Here is a 16,255-nt window from a genome sequence, read left to right as displayed (position 1 = left end):
AATGTTAATAAGGTGGGATTTTTCAGAGTCAACTTCTAAAATCTAGAATCATGAGAGATTCATCTCAATGCAAAATTTTAACGTTTCAAACCGTAAATGCAGAAGAATTTTCCTTTTCACAGAAGGAATTTACTATTGAAAAAATAAACAATACTTCATTATCCTACCCTTTAGTGTGGTTTCCTTCTGCAATGTTATCCCTTTTTGGTGCTACATTTCGACAAAACCAAGAGGAGTATTGTAAATTAAATAAGAGTTTTTAAAAATACTCACCTTGAAGAAGAAAATTTAAAATTTTCAACTACATGGTATCAAGGAAAGTTCGTTTTATACAATTTGTATAAACCTACGGTAGAATCGTATAGTCGAAACATTTATTTATACATTTCCCTTTAAAACATTCACTTTGGAAACTTAAAATAGTAGAGAGGTTTAGCAAGCTCACTTGTACGTGTAAAGTACAAGTTAGAATTACACGTACACGTTAACATTTTTTTTTCTTGTTTAGCAAAGTATAACCTGTACTTGTACTTGTAAGTGTTTTAAATGTAAAAGTGGTTTACATTTTAAAATCATCCGAAAAAGCAATAATTTTAATACGTATATCACCTTTTTACATAAATATATGCATGTTCTTATGAGAAGAAGTTTGTACAGAGTTCTTATATCCTTAATCGGTCAAAGCATGTTTCGAAAATCTAGATGTTGTGATTTTAACTCCCTATAAATTTATATTTATCAATTAGTGACGTTCAGTTCTTTTAATCGGTATTTGCATTAAATATTAAGGCTTTAGAAAAAACAGACTTTTTGAAAAATAAACAAAAGTTAAAGAATTGTGAGCTACAAGTTTGGACTTACGTGTACTTGGCAATCTACACGTAACCTGTGGAAGAGGATACGTGTAGAAATTCGTCATAAGCAAAAGTGATGACGTATTGCACAGATTTCTGGTGCTACACGTACACGTTGGTTTACTAAACCTCTCTAATAATTTTAAAAGACATTTATGCTTGACATTATATATGTAATATAACGAAGGGTTATGTCATTGTACTGCAGTTCAAAAATGGTAATTTTTATTACAACAACGTGGCCTTAAATTGTGCGAAAAACCATGTGAGCTTAAAAAGTGCGTTGAGCTGAACATGTATTCAAATCTTTCATTTAGATAACAAATATTTACATACTTATTTTAAGCTACAGACAATTTAATAAATCTTTTCTTCGTTGTGCTGCACTGAACAAAAATTTCCCAATTTAGACATTTCTTTGAGAATTTGAACACTTAGCAATTGTATTAGCTTAAAGACACTAGGTTTTTTTTAACATAATACTGTTTGATATATTGGATTCTGAGATCTTGATATGCAGGACATTTTGATATAAAATGGAATTCATCTTCTACACTATTCAAGTCACATAATATACATATATTTTTTTATTTCTATTCTCATCAACATATCTACCTTCTTCAACCCGTCATTTATGACTAGACAGTCTAAAGCTTGTGATACATTTTTGTATGCATGTTAAATAAGTTTTGATAAATAATTCTGTGATGGCGTATACTAAGTTGATACAACTTTCTCTAGTAGACATCTTAATACTATGCAGGATTTCTTGACTATACACACCAAAGAATCTTTGCTTAACTATAACAAATTCTCTAAGAGTATCAAAGTTTTGGAACAAAAGATAACTTTAATTACCAAGCGTATCAAATTCATTCCTAATTTCAGTAACCCACTTGTCACTATTTCTAAATCTTTCTTCATAACATGCTTTCAATATACAGTTGTTTGTTTTCGTAAGTTTATTCCAATATTTCAAAATTTGAAGTATTCTTGAAAGATACAGAGGTAATTTGCCCAATTCATAATACACCATATTGTTCGGAGTACATAATTTCACACCTAAGATTTTCTTACAAAAGTCACCATGAATTTTTTCAACATCTTTGGCCTTGTGAAAACCCCATATTACAGCTTCATATGATAAAACACTTTTCACATATGTATCAAAAACTGCACATTTTGTTTCTATGTTTACGTAGTAATTATTCATTCTTGAGCTGATTGCAAAAACTGTTTTCCGACCTTGATTGGCAACATACTTCCGCGTGATACTGAATTTCCCATCGTAATTAATCAGCATACCTAGGTAATTAAATTAAAAAAAACTCCAGTTCTTTACCCTGGAACATAAATTTTTTTGATATCTTTACATTTCCTTGATTTCTAAACACAACAATTTTTTTCAGTGTTATGTTTCAACTTCCATGCTTGATTACATAAAAATAAAGAGTCTAACAATTTCTGCAGTGCATCAGCAGATTCAGGCATTAGTATCATATCATCAGCGAACATAATCAAGAACATATTTAGTCAATTAAACTCAAAAACGGACATTTGTTCCTCATAAAATGTAATTCACAATTATTAACAAAGAGATAGAACAATATTGGTGATAAGACCTCACCTTGTATTAGACCAATTCTATTTTCACAAAAATTTAACAATGATATATAGTGATTTTAATTATTTCTTATAGTTTTCCTTCAATGCCCTGTTTTCTTATCTTAACCCGAAGTCTGCTCCTATCTATAAAATCAAATGCTTTTTATAGTCTATAAAACAACAATTTAGTCTTCCACCTTTACGACTTAATTGTCTGGTAATCATTGTATGTAAAACAAATATGGCATCAGTTGTTGAGAAACCTAGTTTAAAACCTAACTGTGCATTTCCGAATCCCATTTTATTAAACGACTATTTAAGATAGATGTCCTCACTAAGATATTGACAGTAGTGAAGGAAAAACTTCAAGAGTACTGTGCAACCATATATTCAAGAAGTGGTGTGAATCAGATGTGGATACTAAAAAATTCAAAAGAACTTTTGGACAATTTGAAATCACAAGATTTTACCAAAATCAACAGCTTAAAAACTTGCGACTTTTCAACTTTATACACAACCATTCCCCATGATAAATTAAAATCCAGGCTTTTTGATATCATTGACAGCTGCTTTTTCAATAAACATGGAACTCGTAAATTTACTTACCTAGTCATTGGTCATTTGCACAATTATTTTGTTAAAAAAAGATTCTGATTGCACACACAAGTACTCTGAAGTTGACATCAAGAAGATGCTTGAGTTTCTGATTGACAATATCTATGTGGTTTTTGGAGACGAGGTCTTCCAAAAATCTATCGGAATTCCCATGGGAACCAATTGCGTTCCGTTATTAGCAGACCTATTTTTGTATTCATATGAAGCAGAATTTATGCAAAATCTTACGCGTGAAAAGAAGAAAACACTTGCTGTGGCCTTCAACTCGACCTTCAGATATATCGACGACGTAGTGTCAATTAACAATGGTAATTGCCAATCCTACGTCGATACGATATATCCAGGAGAGCTTGAGATAAAAGATAACACGAGACTGACACATCTGTTTCATACTTGGATATTTTACTTGAAAAAGACGTTAATAGAAACCTAAAAACCAAGTTATATAATACACTGAACCAAACTTCTAAGAAGTTTTAAAGAACAAATGCAAATAATAAATAATTTCTTTAACTCTTGGTTAATGATGCATAATTAAGTTCGATACTGCGTAAATTTCATGTAGGTATCTTGTCCGAATTTTAAGCAAAGTGTCAAGGAAATGATATACCCTCAAAATGAAAATTCACACAAAAAAAACCTCGATGGAGTACGACCCACTACTCGCTCTAATTACTACAAGACAATCTTTATTGTTGAATACCATGTACCCCTGATCACCACCTGCATAGATCTTTCCAAACCATTGGAATTGTGTATATATGTGTTCAATCAGTTGACAGTGTCGTCACACAAGTACCTTTTGGTCAATATTCTTGAGTGTTTAGCACGTAAGTGCGCCGCTTTAAGGATAATTCAGACTGCTTGAGCTGATATAAGACTGCCACGAGCACCTATTTCTTATCATTTTCGTAAGATTGAAATGGTTTGTTTCCATGTTTCTAAGATTTTTTCAGGACACTAAATTCTCTTAACCTTGTGTTGAAGAAGCAAGTGTGATAAAAACTTTTAAATTGTGATAAATTGGTGATAAAAATGAGCACAGTCTATAGAAAAATGTGTTTAAATGGGTTTTAATACTGTTTAATAATTTTTAAAAGTAATATCAAGTACAGTTAAGCACTAAAATAAAAATGAAAAACGTTGCAAATATGGTCGATATCAATATTTCACCAATGGTGATTTTGCCGATGTTTTGTGTTTTTTAGTGAAACCAGTTTTTATAATTTGATAATGATCAATTTATCACAAAACACGGTTGCAAAGTCAATTTATTGTTTTTAAGCTGTCACGGAACATTGGATTTCATCGTGATATTTTTTCTTTCTATAATTGTTGACCATTTGTTAATCCATTATAAAGTTTTTTATGTATTAAAGTGAACACTGAAGTTTTGTTACGTGTACGGATTTTTTTTCTATCGTTATTTCACAGCAATATACATGTATATATCTCAGCACACGGCGGGTGTGAACAATTTCTAAAACGAGTAAATTATTGACAAGCAAGTTGATAAAACAAGAATATCAGCAGTCTCTTTTAAAGCCATCATTTCGGCATGGTCTACATGACCTTGTCAGCAAATACAATTTATCATTGAGTCAAATGCTGACTGACGTTTTTCATACCAATTGTTAGTCCATTATTTATGCACTGAATTGACTTTTCCGTTATTTCACGATCATTTGTGATTGTTTTATGGAAATTGATGCCACCTCTGATGTTTAGGAGGTCCGTGTTCGTTATCACCATATCTTTCTTCATGTAGGCCTATAAAGTTTACCTAGGCAACTAATCAATGTGATATACAAGGGTTGTCCGTAAAGTCCGTGGAAAACATTGATAATTACTGACAAACAGTAACAAAATATATGCAACTATTATTTTCATTAAATTCATGTTTCATTTTCACGGTAGCTCAGTCGGTAGAGCGCTCGCTTCGTGATCGGGAGCTTGTGCGTTCAAATCTCGGCCGCGACTGACTTAAGTCGATAAAACGGGTCAACTGTTCCTTCGCCATGCGCTCGGTACTTTGAAGTGAAAGTTGCGGGTCCTTCGGATGAGACCTTAAAAGCCGAGGCCCCGTGTCAGCGGCAGGCGTTGGCACGACAAAGATCCCCCACTGCTCAATGGCCCTGAGTGCCGAGTAAAGGTCAAAATTTGAAGCCCTTCAGCGACATACGGTGACGTCTCCATATGAGTGAAAAATTCTCGAAAGGGACGTTAAACAATATCCAATCAATCAATCATTTTATAAATATGCAAGTTTTCAACAAAAACAGAACAAATAGTTATATTTTTATCAGATACAAAAAAGAAACACACCCATATCTGGAGCACTAAAAGGAAAATTTTTGACGTTACCCGACGTCAAAAGCTAAATACGAGCACATAGTCACCTCAATACATTTCTGATGTCGTTTTAACCAGTCATAAAAATGTGCACAAAATGTTCAAGTTTCATACGTAAAAAATATTTAACAATGCCTGTTTCATATCCTGCAATCATCCAACCTCTGTCCGTGTAAAGACGATTTTATGTACGGAAATACGGCAAAGTCATAATCACGTTCAAAATTCATTTTTTACAGCACTTTAATCTCGGAATCATGGTTTTCCTCCTCGCATGTCATCTTATAAACTGTTCATTGCGTCCGAAAATATTATATGCCACATAAATACAAGTGAACAACTTCTTTTACTATGTTTCCCGATTGTTTACAGAATGTATTGTTCTCTGTAGATGTTTTTCCGATGTCTATGCAGAATTTTATCACTGTTCACCCTATTCCGAAAACGTCTTTTTTTTTAACAATTCCAATCCTATCTTAATATCTTCTAATTTTCATTTTTCAGCAATTTTGAATTTTTGAACGTTCAAATTTTGCAGGTTTGACGTGACAACTTCTGTCAACCTCAAAATGTAAAATTCTTCCAGATTTACCCAAAATTTCATGAAATACAAATGAAATTTATAAGTGATGAATGATTTTTTAATTAAAAATTTTTGGTGCTCCGGGTCTCCATTCCAAGTCTAATTATGAAGCCATAATTGTAATTAAACATCTGAAATTGAATAAAATTTTTACATTTTTCAATTCACATTTTGTAAAGGATTAGAAAGATGCCTATAATAAATATCAATGACGCAACTTATATCAAATTTTTAGCTTGTCCACGAAATTTACCTACAACCCTCGTGTCTATATTTATTTGGATCATTTGGACCCCTTTTGTCATGAAGACTGTTACATTGTATTCTCCAACCTGACCTTGGTCTCAATCATGCCTTTGAGCGTGTTTGGTTGCCGTTTTAAGAATTTAGCAAATTAAATGTTTTAATCTTGCGTTTCTTCACATTTAAAAAAAATGATAACATCCAATGAGATTTCTGGGCTTTCGTACATGTAAATGTATAAAACACGAATTCGAGTTTGAAGAGAGAGAGAGAGAGAGAGAGAGAGAGAGAGAGAGAGAGAGAGAGAGAGAGAGAGAGAGAGAGAGAGAGAGAGAGAGAGAGAGAGTATCTACAATGACGCCTATCGATTATACCTCCGCCTCCTATTAATATTGATTGAGTGTCCGAAAAACCACTCCGGGTACATATCAAATTCCGGAATGCAACACTAATGTTTCGTTGCTTCAATTTCGATTCATAGCAACAGGGGTTTGTACGAATGTTTTACGTTATGTAACCAAGTATATATTACGGAAGCGTATTAGTGCCACTTGGACACTTCACTTTTTTTAAATTTCTACACTTTAATCTGTAAATTTTACACTTTAAAGTGTAAATTTTACAATTTAATCTGTAAAATTTACACTTCAATCTGTAAAATTTACACTTAAATCTGTAAATTTAACACTTTAAAGTGTAAATTTTACACTTTATCTATAAATTTTACACTTTAATCTATAAAATTTACACTTTAATTGTAAATTTTACACTTTAAAGTGTAAATTTCACACTTTAAAGTGTAAAATTTACACTTTAATCTGTAAAATTTACACTTTAATCTGTAAATTTTACACTTTAATCTGTAGATTTTGCACGTTAAAGTGTAAATTTTACACTTTAATCTGTAAAATTTACACTGTATTTTGAACAACCTAAACTGTTATCGGTTATGATCGAACGGTCGATTTGTGATGTTTTACCTCTGAAAATTGAAAAAAGTATTAAACTGTGATGTTTACAATTGTTTGCATATTTTTATTTTACATGTACTCGTACATGTTTATTAGTATATGATAAACAAGGATGGACTTTTTCCTCATGGGACTCGTGATTTTCCCCAGCATAAGAAATCAGGGATCTGCTTTTGTTTCAGTATATATACATGTGTTTGTTTAGTTTTACTATAGTGTAATGAACAGTAAAAATAAATATCTCAAAGATTTTTTTCATTTGCAGTTCAGATTAATATTACACATTTAAGGTTCTATGTTCATGATGAAATGATATATTAATATTACGGTCATTTTTTAACGTAGCATTAAAGAAACGTCATTGAATCAAAATATATAAAATTCATTGCCGTTCCAAAATCAATCAATATCACATTCATCAAGAATATGTACATGTATGTTTGATATGCTCTTCATTTATATTCTAAGAAAAGTTTTACTTGTATCAGTAATACCGGTACTAACTTGCTTATCATTTGCATTTATTGTGAAATAGAAAATCAGAATCAAATATTATCTTGCATGATTAACGGTCTGTTGGCTTTAAAATGTGTTAGGATGCATGAATTTGCTAAATTGACTATGTGAATAAACAAATAAAGAGTAAAATTTACAGATTAAAGTGTAAAATTTACACATTAAAGTGTAAAATTTACATATGAAAGTGTAAAATTTACAGATTAAAGTGTAAAATTTACACTTTAAAGTGTAAAATTTACACTTTAAATTTTACAGATTTAAGTGTAAATTTTACATTTTAAAGTGTAAAATTCACACTTTAAAGTATAAAATTTAAAAATTAATGTGTAAAATTTACACTTTAAAGTATAAAATTTACAGATTAACGTTTAGAAATTTTAAAAAAAGTGAAGTGTCCAAGTGGCACTAATACGCTTCCGTAATATGGAGCTCTTTCTATTGCTTGTAAAATATTTTGGATTCACTTCATTTACAGCTTGGTATAGTACACTAAATGGGGCGTTAAGTACATCCATTCTTTGGTCTTTTTCTTTTAAAAAGCCGTCTGTTATAAAATACGTATACATGTATTTCCCCCACTTAATATTTTTGACATGGATTTTAATCATGGGATATTAAGTGAATATAGAAATTAACATTACAGAATCCAACGTATTTTAAGAAGTTCAACATTATGTAGATTTTTTTAATAGATGTCACGACAAAAATCTGCTGAAAAGCTGAGGAGTACGAAAGTATGAAAGACATGAAGGGACACGTCGATATTTCAAAAAAATAAAAATTTAATTTGAGATCTCGAATTATACAATCCTTTCCCACGGATTATCAATTCGTTCCCTCCTTTTTTAACTCGACAATCTGTTCTCTCTTATTTCAATTGGGGCTGGGAAAATTTATTCCCTTGTATCAACCAATGCGTTCTATTTAGTTTAAACAACCGCCCGTTCCATAATATTTTAAATTAAGCCAGTCAATGTAGATTAACTTAAAAAATAATTACACAGGACCCATGTTTACTCTTATCAGGGCTTCCCATGATTCTAAAATACCACCAAAATTTCAGATTTTACTTTTACAAATACATGAAATATAAGTACTAGAATATATATTTGAAAAATGTTCGTATAATTTTCTTAGTTAGGCTTGTAGTACATGTATCTAATGACATGTAGAGTGTGTAATATTCTATATTCTATTCATTAAATACATTACCATATCTAAGAGAAAAAATGAATAAGGGCACTACGCAGCTGGAAGACAAGCTAATGGTGCATGCAATTGAATAATGGAAGGAATGTATATGTCATCTTGAAATTTGGGGTGTTGTTAACAATCTGTAAAATATGACCAAGTCGTTGAAATAAAATATACGTCTTTTATTTTCGAAGTGTCCAGCAAAAGTAAAGTATTGCATAATATAAATGACATAATAAAACACAAGATTATAAACAATGAGTCTTTGCACAATTAAAAATAATGCAACAGGTAATTAAAATTATTCAATGACCACATTATGTAAACAACCTTATGATTTACATGTGCACAAATATTACACAATTAATAAACAAATAAAAAGGGAATTATTTTGAGTAATAATTAAGATGAGGGAAAATTAACTTGCATGGTAGAGAACTTTACTTAGCCATGATGAGGTACATAAGTTATGAAGGAGCAGACATAAACGTAGGGTCATATTGCATAATCTCAATTTACATATTTATTCACTTATTTTCATAATTTCATTTAACAGTTACTAACTTTCATTTAGATACAACTGGAAATTAATCTGGACTTTTACTTATGAAATAAAAACAAACAAAAAGGGTAAGCAAATGCCTAATAAAAACATACACAACATCAATGCACATGCATTGACATAAAGAGGTATAAAATATGGAAGTGCGTAATAATAGTAAAAATCTGTACCAGTTGTAATCAAAATATGCAATGTTATAAACTTACATCTTCATCCCGTTAAAGTTAACAAAGTTATTGAATGAGTTTAACGGAGTTTTTCTTGTGCCGAAGCATTTTCACTTTGGGCGGAAGTGAACCCATGTAAACAAAGGCGAAAATAAATTTAGAACTGGTCATGTGACATCTAAACTTCCGGAAAAGTGCTGTGTACATAATTTTATAGAAATTGTAATTTGGCGTTACTGAGAAATTTAGAGAAAATAATTTTAGCTCTAAAAATAGATAATTTTCAATCGATATCTGTTAACATTTGTATATCTCAATTCATTGAGCTACGCATATCTACGACATACATTCGAAATTAAGTAAATGACTAAATCTAACAAGAACAAAGAAAATCAAAATGCATAAAGTACAGGTCTAGATCAATTTGCTACAAAAACATATTTAATTTGAACACATTTACCCTGAGATCATGAAATATAAAACATATATTCAATCAAAGCATATTATAAAAGTAATATAAAATATTGCCTACCTGTAAAATATGACCAAGTCGTTGAAATAAAATATACGTCTTTTATTTTCGAAGTGTCCAGCAACAGTTACGCGCTGGGCTTCGATTTGGTCAAGGTAAGGCACATACAGGGTAAAATGTAAACATATCAAAGGCGAACACAATTATACTGAAAGGGAAAAGAAACGCAGGGTAGCATAATTTTCGATAAAAATTTGACCACATGACCGAAAATTACGAAAATTGGTCAGAAGGGAAATTTTGTTACGTGCATCAAAATCAGTATTTAGAATTACTCAACCGTAAAATTTATGACGTCACGTAGGGAAAACGCTAAAAAGCCCAAAACACGTGCAATTTGATAACGACGAGTTTGTCAACAAATCTTGTTGCATTATTTGATGCATATGAGGTATGCACATCGTTTTTCAATATTAAGAAACATCATGAATTTATTGCAATCTTGGCACAGTTTACGGAAGTTCAATGGGGTCTTCTTTTCGAATTGCCTAATTAATGAAAAAGGCAACAACGGTTTACTAAGCAGTCTCTTGTAAATTTTCCCCCATAAAACGTTTTAGCTGTTGTCAGAGTGGGTCTGGAGTGGTTTTCAATCAACCATGACGATGACGGTAACGCGAAACAGGGTCATGTTACGAGCGGGTTATTCGTCCTGCCATCTCTTAAATCGCCAACTTACTACCACAAAAACAGCAATTTATAGAGTTAATGATTATAATCTTTACATTCATACGAAATTTGAAAGAAAACAATTCTGCAATTTGGTTTTTTGAGCCAGTCAACTTACGGTTGTATTCTTCTCACTGGCGCATGCGCGCGCCGTTTGACTTATTTTTTGCGTGGTTACCAATGCTAAATATAGCCAGGATTTGAAAGATAAACACTCTGATGAAATTCCATGCAAAGGAGAAATAAGACTCTGACAAATGCACGAGATAGACATTGAAGATAATGAGAGTTTTCGATTTTCACTTTTGGAGGGTATCGTCATTTGAGCTTCAATAACTTACGAATAATTAGGCAAAATCATGTGAGAATTTGGTTATATCTTTTTGAAAGATGATTTTAAAAGGTAGATAGGAAAACTAAAAAGTATTATAAGAAAAACAAATTTAATTCACCTCAAAAGTTTACCCTGCGTTTCTTTTTCCTTTCAGTATATTTACCTGTCGGGGGCCTTGTACCCGAAAGATAGAAAAATACCAATCTTAACAAAGAACCTTAATCCGATGGACTGACACTAATTGAGTGAAGTAGACTTAAAAAGATTTTCTTAATCAAATTGCTTGGCTTTGCGTAAATGTTATTTGTCAGTAAATAAATCAGAATTTCACATCGCCAGAAAATGTGTGAATATGTACAAAACTTCTTAACTTTATGGCTTTAAGCTAGTCAAAGTGTTACTTGTTTTTCTAAGATAAAAGAATGCTGAAAATGACACATGTTCTTAAAAATCTCAAATGAAATTAATTATTTTATGAAATAAAAATGTATGAATTAATTTATAAAAGTCAAAACTCAATTTATTATAAAATATATCAGAGGGTCAGTTTGACCTGATGATAAATATCACGGTGTGATTTTTTTTTTTTTATAAAATCAATTTTAGTGACATGTTTTAGCTGACTTTAAAATATACTCTTAATAAGTTAATTTACTGTAATTACAACTTGAAAACTTTAATTATACTAATTACTATGTAACTCCAAATGTGGAAATTAATTATTTAATCAATTTATTCAACATGTCATGAGTTATTCCATCTAAGCCATCTGTCGCTCATGCTCTGAATTGTGCTAATTGCTATTGTTATATTTTATTATTTATATGTTACATGAATCATTGTTAACCAGTTAACTCCTAGGCTTCGGGTTGTTGGGGTGCAATTTTTGGATTTCCAGAATTCACCCTACCGACCTATTTTATAATAAAGTGCTATTCCATCGTTAGCATTTTTATGTTTTATTGTTGCCGGAAAGTTTGACACTTATTTTCCCCGGTGATAATTTGGTGGAGATATCCTAAGGGTATAACACCCGGGACTGCTGCTTATATTTGTAGCAGTTTGATCGTGAGTACCATCAACTAAGCGAGTTCCCCCGAGAAAACCTACATTGTATCTTCAACAACACCATGTCAACCTGGAGAAAAGGACTTTACCGCTCCTCCCCAACATCTTACCAGCGCCATTGTCTTTTGCGTCCTTGGATCACACCAGGACCAGCACGAATTTTCTCGACACCAGGATCCTTTCCACGGTGCGGTAGGTTCGGAAAATCCTACTTCCACGACCACCTTTTCACGTGTCCAGCTACACGTTCCGAGTGTTTCGTGTGCGGAAAACTTGGTCATTATGCGCAAGTATGTTTTTCTTCTGCAACAACACCTTACCGTTCCTCCCAAAGGAAATCATTTCCAGTGGCGTCCATCGATCACTCAACGATCAAAAAGGATCAAGCCAAGGGGTCAGGACGGGCCTGCTTGAAGACAAACCTCGGAAACCCGTCTGTAGGATCGTCTGACAACAAGTCAGCAACAACATGCGATTCTACGGCAGGTGTGTGTTTTTCTCGGACTGCTTCCAAATCTAGTCCGATGAGTGTTGCTGTTGCGGAGACGCAAAGGAAGAGCATACTTTGTCTGCAGACTAAGTCCGTAAGCAAACGGCGAAGGGATTAAAAAAGAATAAAGAATTATTACGATAGGTTGCAGTTAGTAAAAGCTTTACCATTCCAAGACCTAAGTTCAGAAGATATTTGCAATTTATTCAAATCAACAGGCCATACGACCCAACTAACTGCGTTACAGAATGAAAACAAAACTTTAAAGACAAAGATAAGTGAACTAATAACGAAATGTGAAAATCTCCAAACAGTGACATCCGCCCTCCATAATCGAATATCAACATTGCAAAGCAATCAAAAACCAACGAACAACGGAAATGGGAAATTCAACTCAGCTAAGCGTGTTACCAAAAGACATCATTTTCTTCCGCTACCAACACCTACCAAGAGTTACTGGTACCAACAACCCAGTGCTGCGCATTTCAGTTCCGGATATTCCTGAGACGAGGACGTCTCATTTTCCGAAGCGAGAGGGAATTATCACTGTGTTTTTTTTTGTTATAAAAACAATTTTAGTGACATGTTTTAGCTGACTTTAAAATATACTCTTAATAAGTTAATTTGCTGTAATTACAACTTGAAAACTTTAATTATACTAATTACTATGTAACTCCAAATGTGGGAATTAATTATTTAATCCATATATTCAACATGTCATGATTTATTCCATCTAAGCCATCTGTCACTCATGCTCTGAAGTGTGCTAATTGCTATTGTTATATTTTATTATTTATATGTTACATGAATCATTGTTAACCAGTTAACTCCTAGGCTTCGGATTGTTGGGGTGCAATTTTTGGATTTCCAGAATTCACCCTACCGACCTATTTTATAATAAAGTGCTATTCCATCGTTAGCATTTTTATGTTTTATTGTTGCCGGAAAGTTTGACACTTATTTTCCCAGGTGATATATAACCCGTAAAAACAAATGTATTCCTCGCGCGAAGGATGAACATTCCACGGCAACGAATTGTTTCAATCGAGAGAACGAATTACAATCCGAGATAACGGAGTCTGTAATTTGAGGGAACGAATTGGTAATTCGTTATAACAGATTGTCAATCTGAGAGAACGGATTGTATAAATAGAGATGTCGGTTTAATTTTACAACTTTCTGAAAATCCTCATGCCCCTTCATGGCTTTCGTATGAAAACCATGAAGGGACATAGGATTTTTAAAAATGTATAAAACACGTAAAAGTAAATCGAGTTCTCGATCATTGCAGCGCGGTGTCTTCATTTAGTAGTAACTTATATAAGTAGACCAGTTTTCGAGAGTCAGGTTAAACAATTGGATAAACGACAGATTTTTTTAAATACTCATTCTAATATACGATCTTCAACAATATTCATTGTGTGTTCCCATTATTAAAGATTTTGCCCTGCTGGCCTGTCTCTCTGTCTGTCTATTTGTCCGCAAAAACTATAACCTTTGCTAATAACTTTGTGACAAGACTTTTGTGGTTATTAATATTTTGACCTTTAGATCATAAATTTTGACGCAATTTTCAAATACTTTGATCTTGGTCATAACTTTTGAACAGTTAAAACTACGGCTTTCATATATCACAGGCGTATTTCTTGTGACAAGAACCTTCCATCGGATACCAACAATTTTTACCATTTGACCTTTGCATTTTGACATACATTAAGTAAATTCAACCCTTGCCATAAGCTGCTATACGAGAGCATAAGTATTTTACAAATATGTTCTGTTTTTTTTCACTTAAGATACAAGACAGCGATGCTAAAGATGATATGGTCAAAAATTTACATAAAGTATTTACAGAGGACTCGCACAACAGTGCGAATATGATGTCAAATTCATGGAACAAGCTATTTATAGAGGTATGTGACACCAAAATAGAAAAAAAATCATTAAAAACATTTTTATAAAGATCACTGACATATAGACAGTATAATATCTGAAATATTACTATTATTTGCTACTTTTGTTAAAGTTAAAATAAAGAACTTAGTGAAGTTTAATGATACCTTTCTGTTTTTCCCATTTCTTTCATGTGTAAAAGTGATAGCTCGCTTGAGATATATGCTCCAGTAATCTTTACTGTTCGAATAGTTTCCAGCTTCCATCAGTCTGTTTGTCTGTCTGTTGTGTTTTAGAATGTTTTTTGGTGAGCAACAACGGCGTAAAAGTGCGTTTCAAATCTGTAGAAAAAAGAATTATTTTTTTTGCACAATTTAAAAAATCGTTTGAGCGATTTAGAAATTCTTTTATGCGACACATATTTGTTTATATGGTATAGAAATTCTAAAACTTAGATTTCTAAATATTCTTGAATCGTTTGTAAAATTTTAAATTCCGTTTGCACACTTCAGAAAATCATTTGTACTATTTAGAAATCCGTTTTTACGATGGAACTCGAACATTTTCTTTCCATTTAATTGGTAATTTGCAACATTATTTTGTTAAAAAAACATTCTGATTGTACACATGTACTCTGAAGGTAACATAAAAAAAATGAGTTTCTGATTGGCAATTTCTATGTTGTTTTTGGAGACCAGGTCTTCCAACAATCTATTGGAATTTCCTTGGGTACCAAATTCGCCCCGCTATTAGCAAACCTATTTTAGGTATCTATATGAAGCAAAATTTGTGCAAATCCCATATAAAGAAGGGAACACTTTGTGGCCTTCAATTCTACATTAAGATATATCAACGATTCATTGCCAATTACCAATGGTAATTTCCATTCTTTCGTCCATTTGATCTATCCCAGTGAGCTTGAGATAAAAGATACCACAGAATTGGACACATCTGTTTCATATTCGGATATTTTACCTGAAAAAGATGTTAATGGTAATGTAACAACTTAACTCTATGATAAACGTGATGACTTAAAATTTTCAGTCGTCAATTTTAATATATCGAGTTTAATCTTTTAATCAATGAAGGATATGGAGATCACGAACAGTATTCAATATCAAAGTCCATAAAACATTAAGCATGGGTATTAAAGATAACAAAACAGGCAATATCTTCTATGAGCAGTGTCAGTTGACGGTAAGCAGTCATCAATTAGCATATACATGTATAAAAAGTAGCATGACCTTTGTTCTCATGGAAATTGTATTAAAAAAAAATCTGGGAATTTTTAAATAGAGGGGCTATAAGTAAGTTATACTTGTAAATAGGAGTAGAGAGTATTCCCTTTTCATTGCAATTTATCTAATTCCCACATTTCTTTGCAGACAAATAATTCAATCAATAGATATTTTGATAGAGGTATTGAAGACTTTATACATCAGAAAAAAATGGGGAGGGTGCAAACTTTTATTAAGATCGTGGGTTATAATTGTTGTTAAATGCATTGTATATAAGATAATTTATACCAATTAAAAATTATAAAGACCTTTTACTCTACGTAAAAGCAGTTGCTCTCATGCAAAGAGAGGCAATTGCAGTGCAGG

The 16,255-nt window shown here is 32.1% G+C and overlaps 1 protein-coding gene across 4 annotated transcripts in view; it reads left to right on the top strand.

Annotated features, from left to right (window-relative positions):
• LOC134282785 (uncharacterized) overlaps positions 1-16,255 on the top strand; it is a 55,902-nt gene that overhangs the window by 24,424 nt on the left and 15,223 nt on the right. For all 4 annotated transcript variants that reach the window (XM_062765179.1, XM_062765181.1, XM_062765180.1 and 1 more), the window contains one exon: positions 14,555-14,671. In XM_062765179.1, coding sequence (XP_062621163.1) covers positions 14,555-14,671 — 117 coding nt within the window. The remainder of the gene's footprint in view (positions 1-14,554; positions 14,672-16,255) is intronic.

Source organism: Saccostrea cucullata, unplaced genomic scaffold, assembly GCF_032062105.1.
Source record: "Saccostrea cucullata isolate Sc308-1 unplaced genomic scaffold, CSIRO_AGI_Scuc_v1 ctg3407, whole genome shotgun sequence".
Classification (NCBI taxonomy): Eukaryota; Metazoa; Mollusca; class Bivalvia; order Ostreida; family Ostreidae; genus Saccostrea; species Saccostrea cuccullata.
The sequence above is the reverse complement of the archived record's forward strand: the minus strand, read 5'-3'. Positions and strand labels throughout refer to the sequence as shown.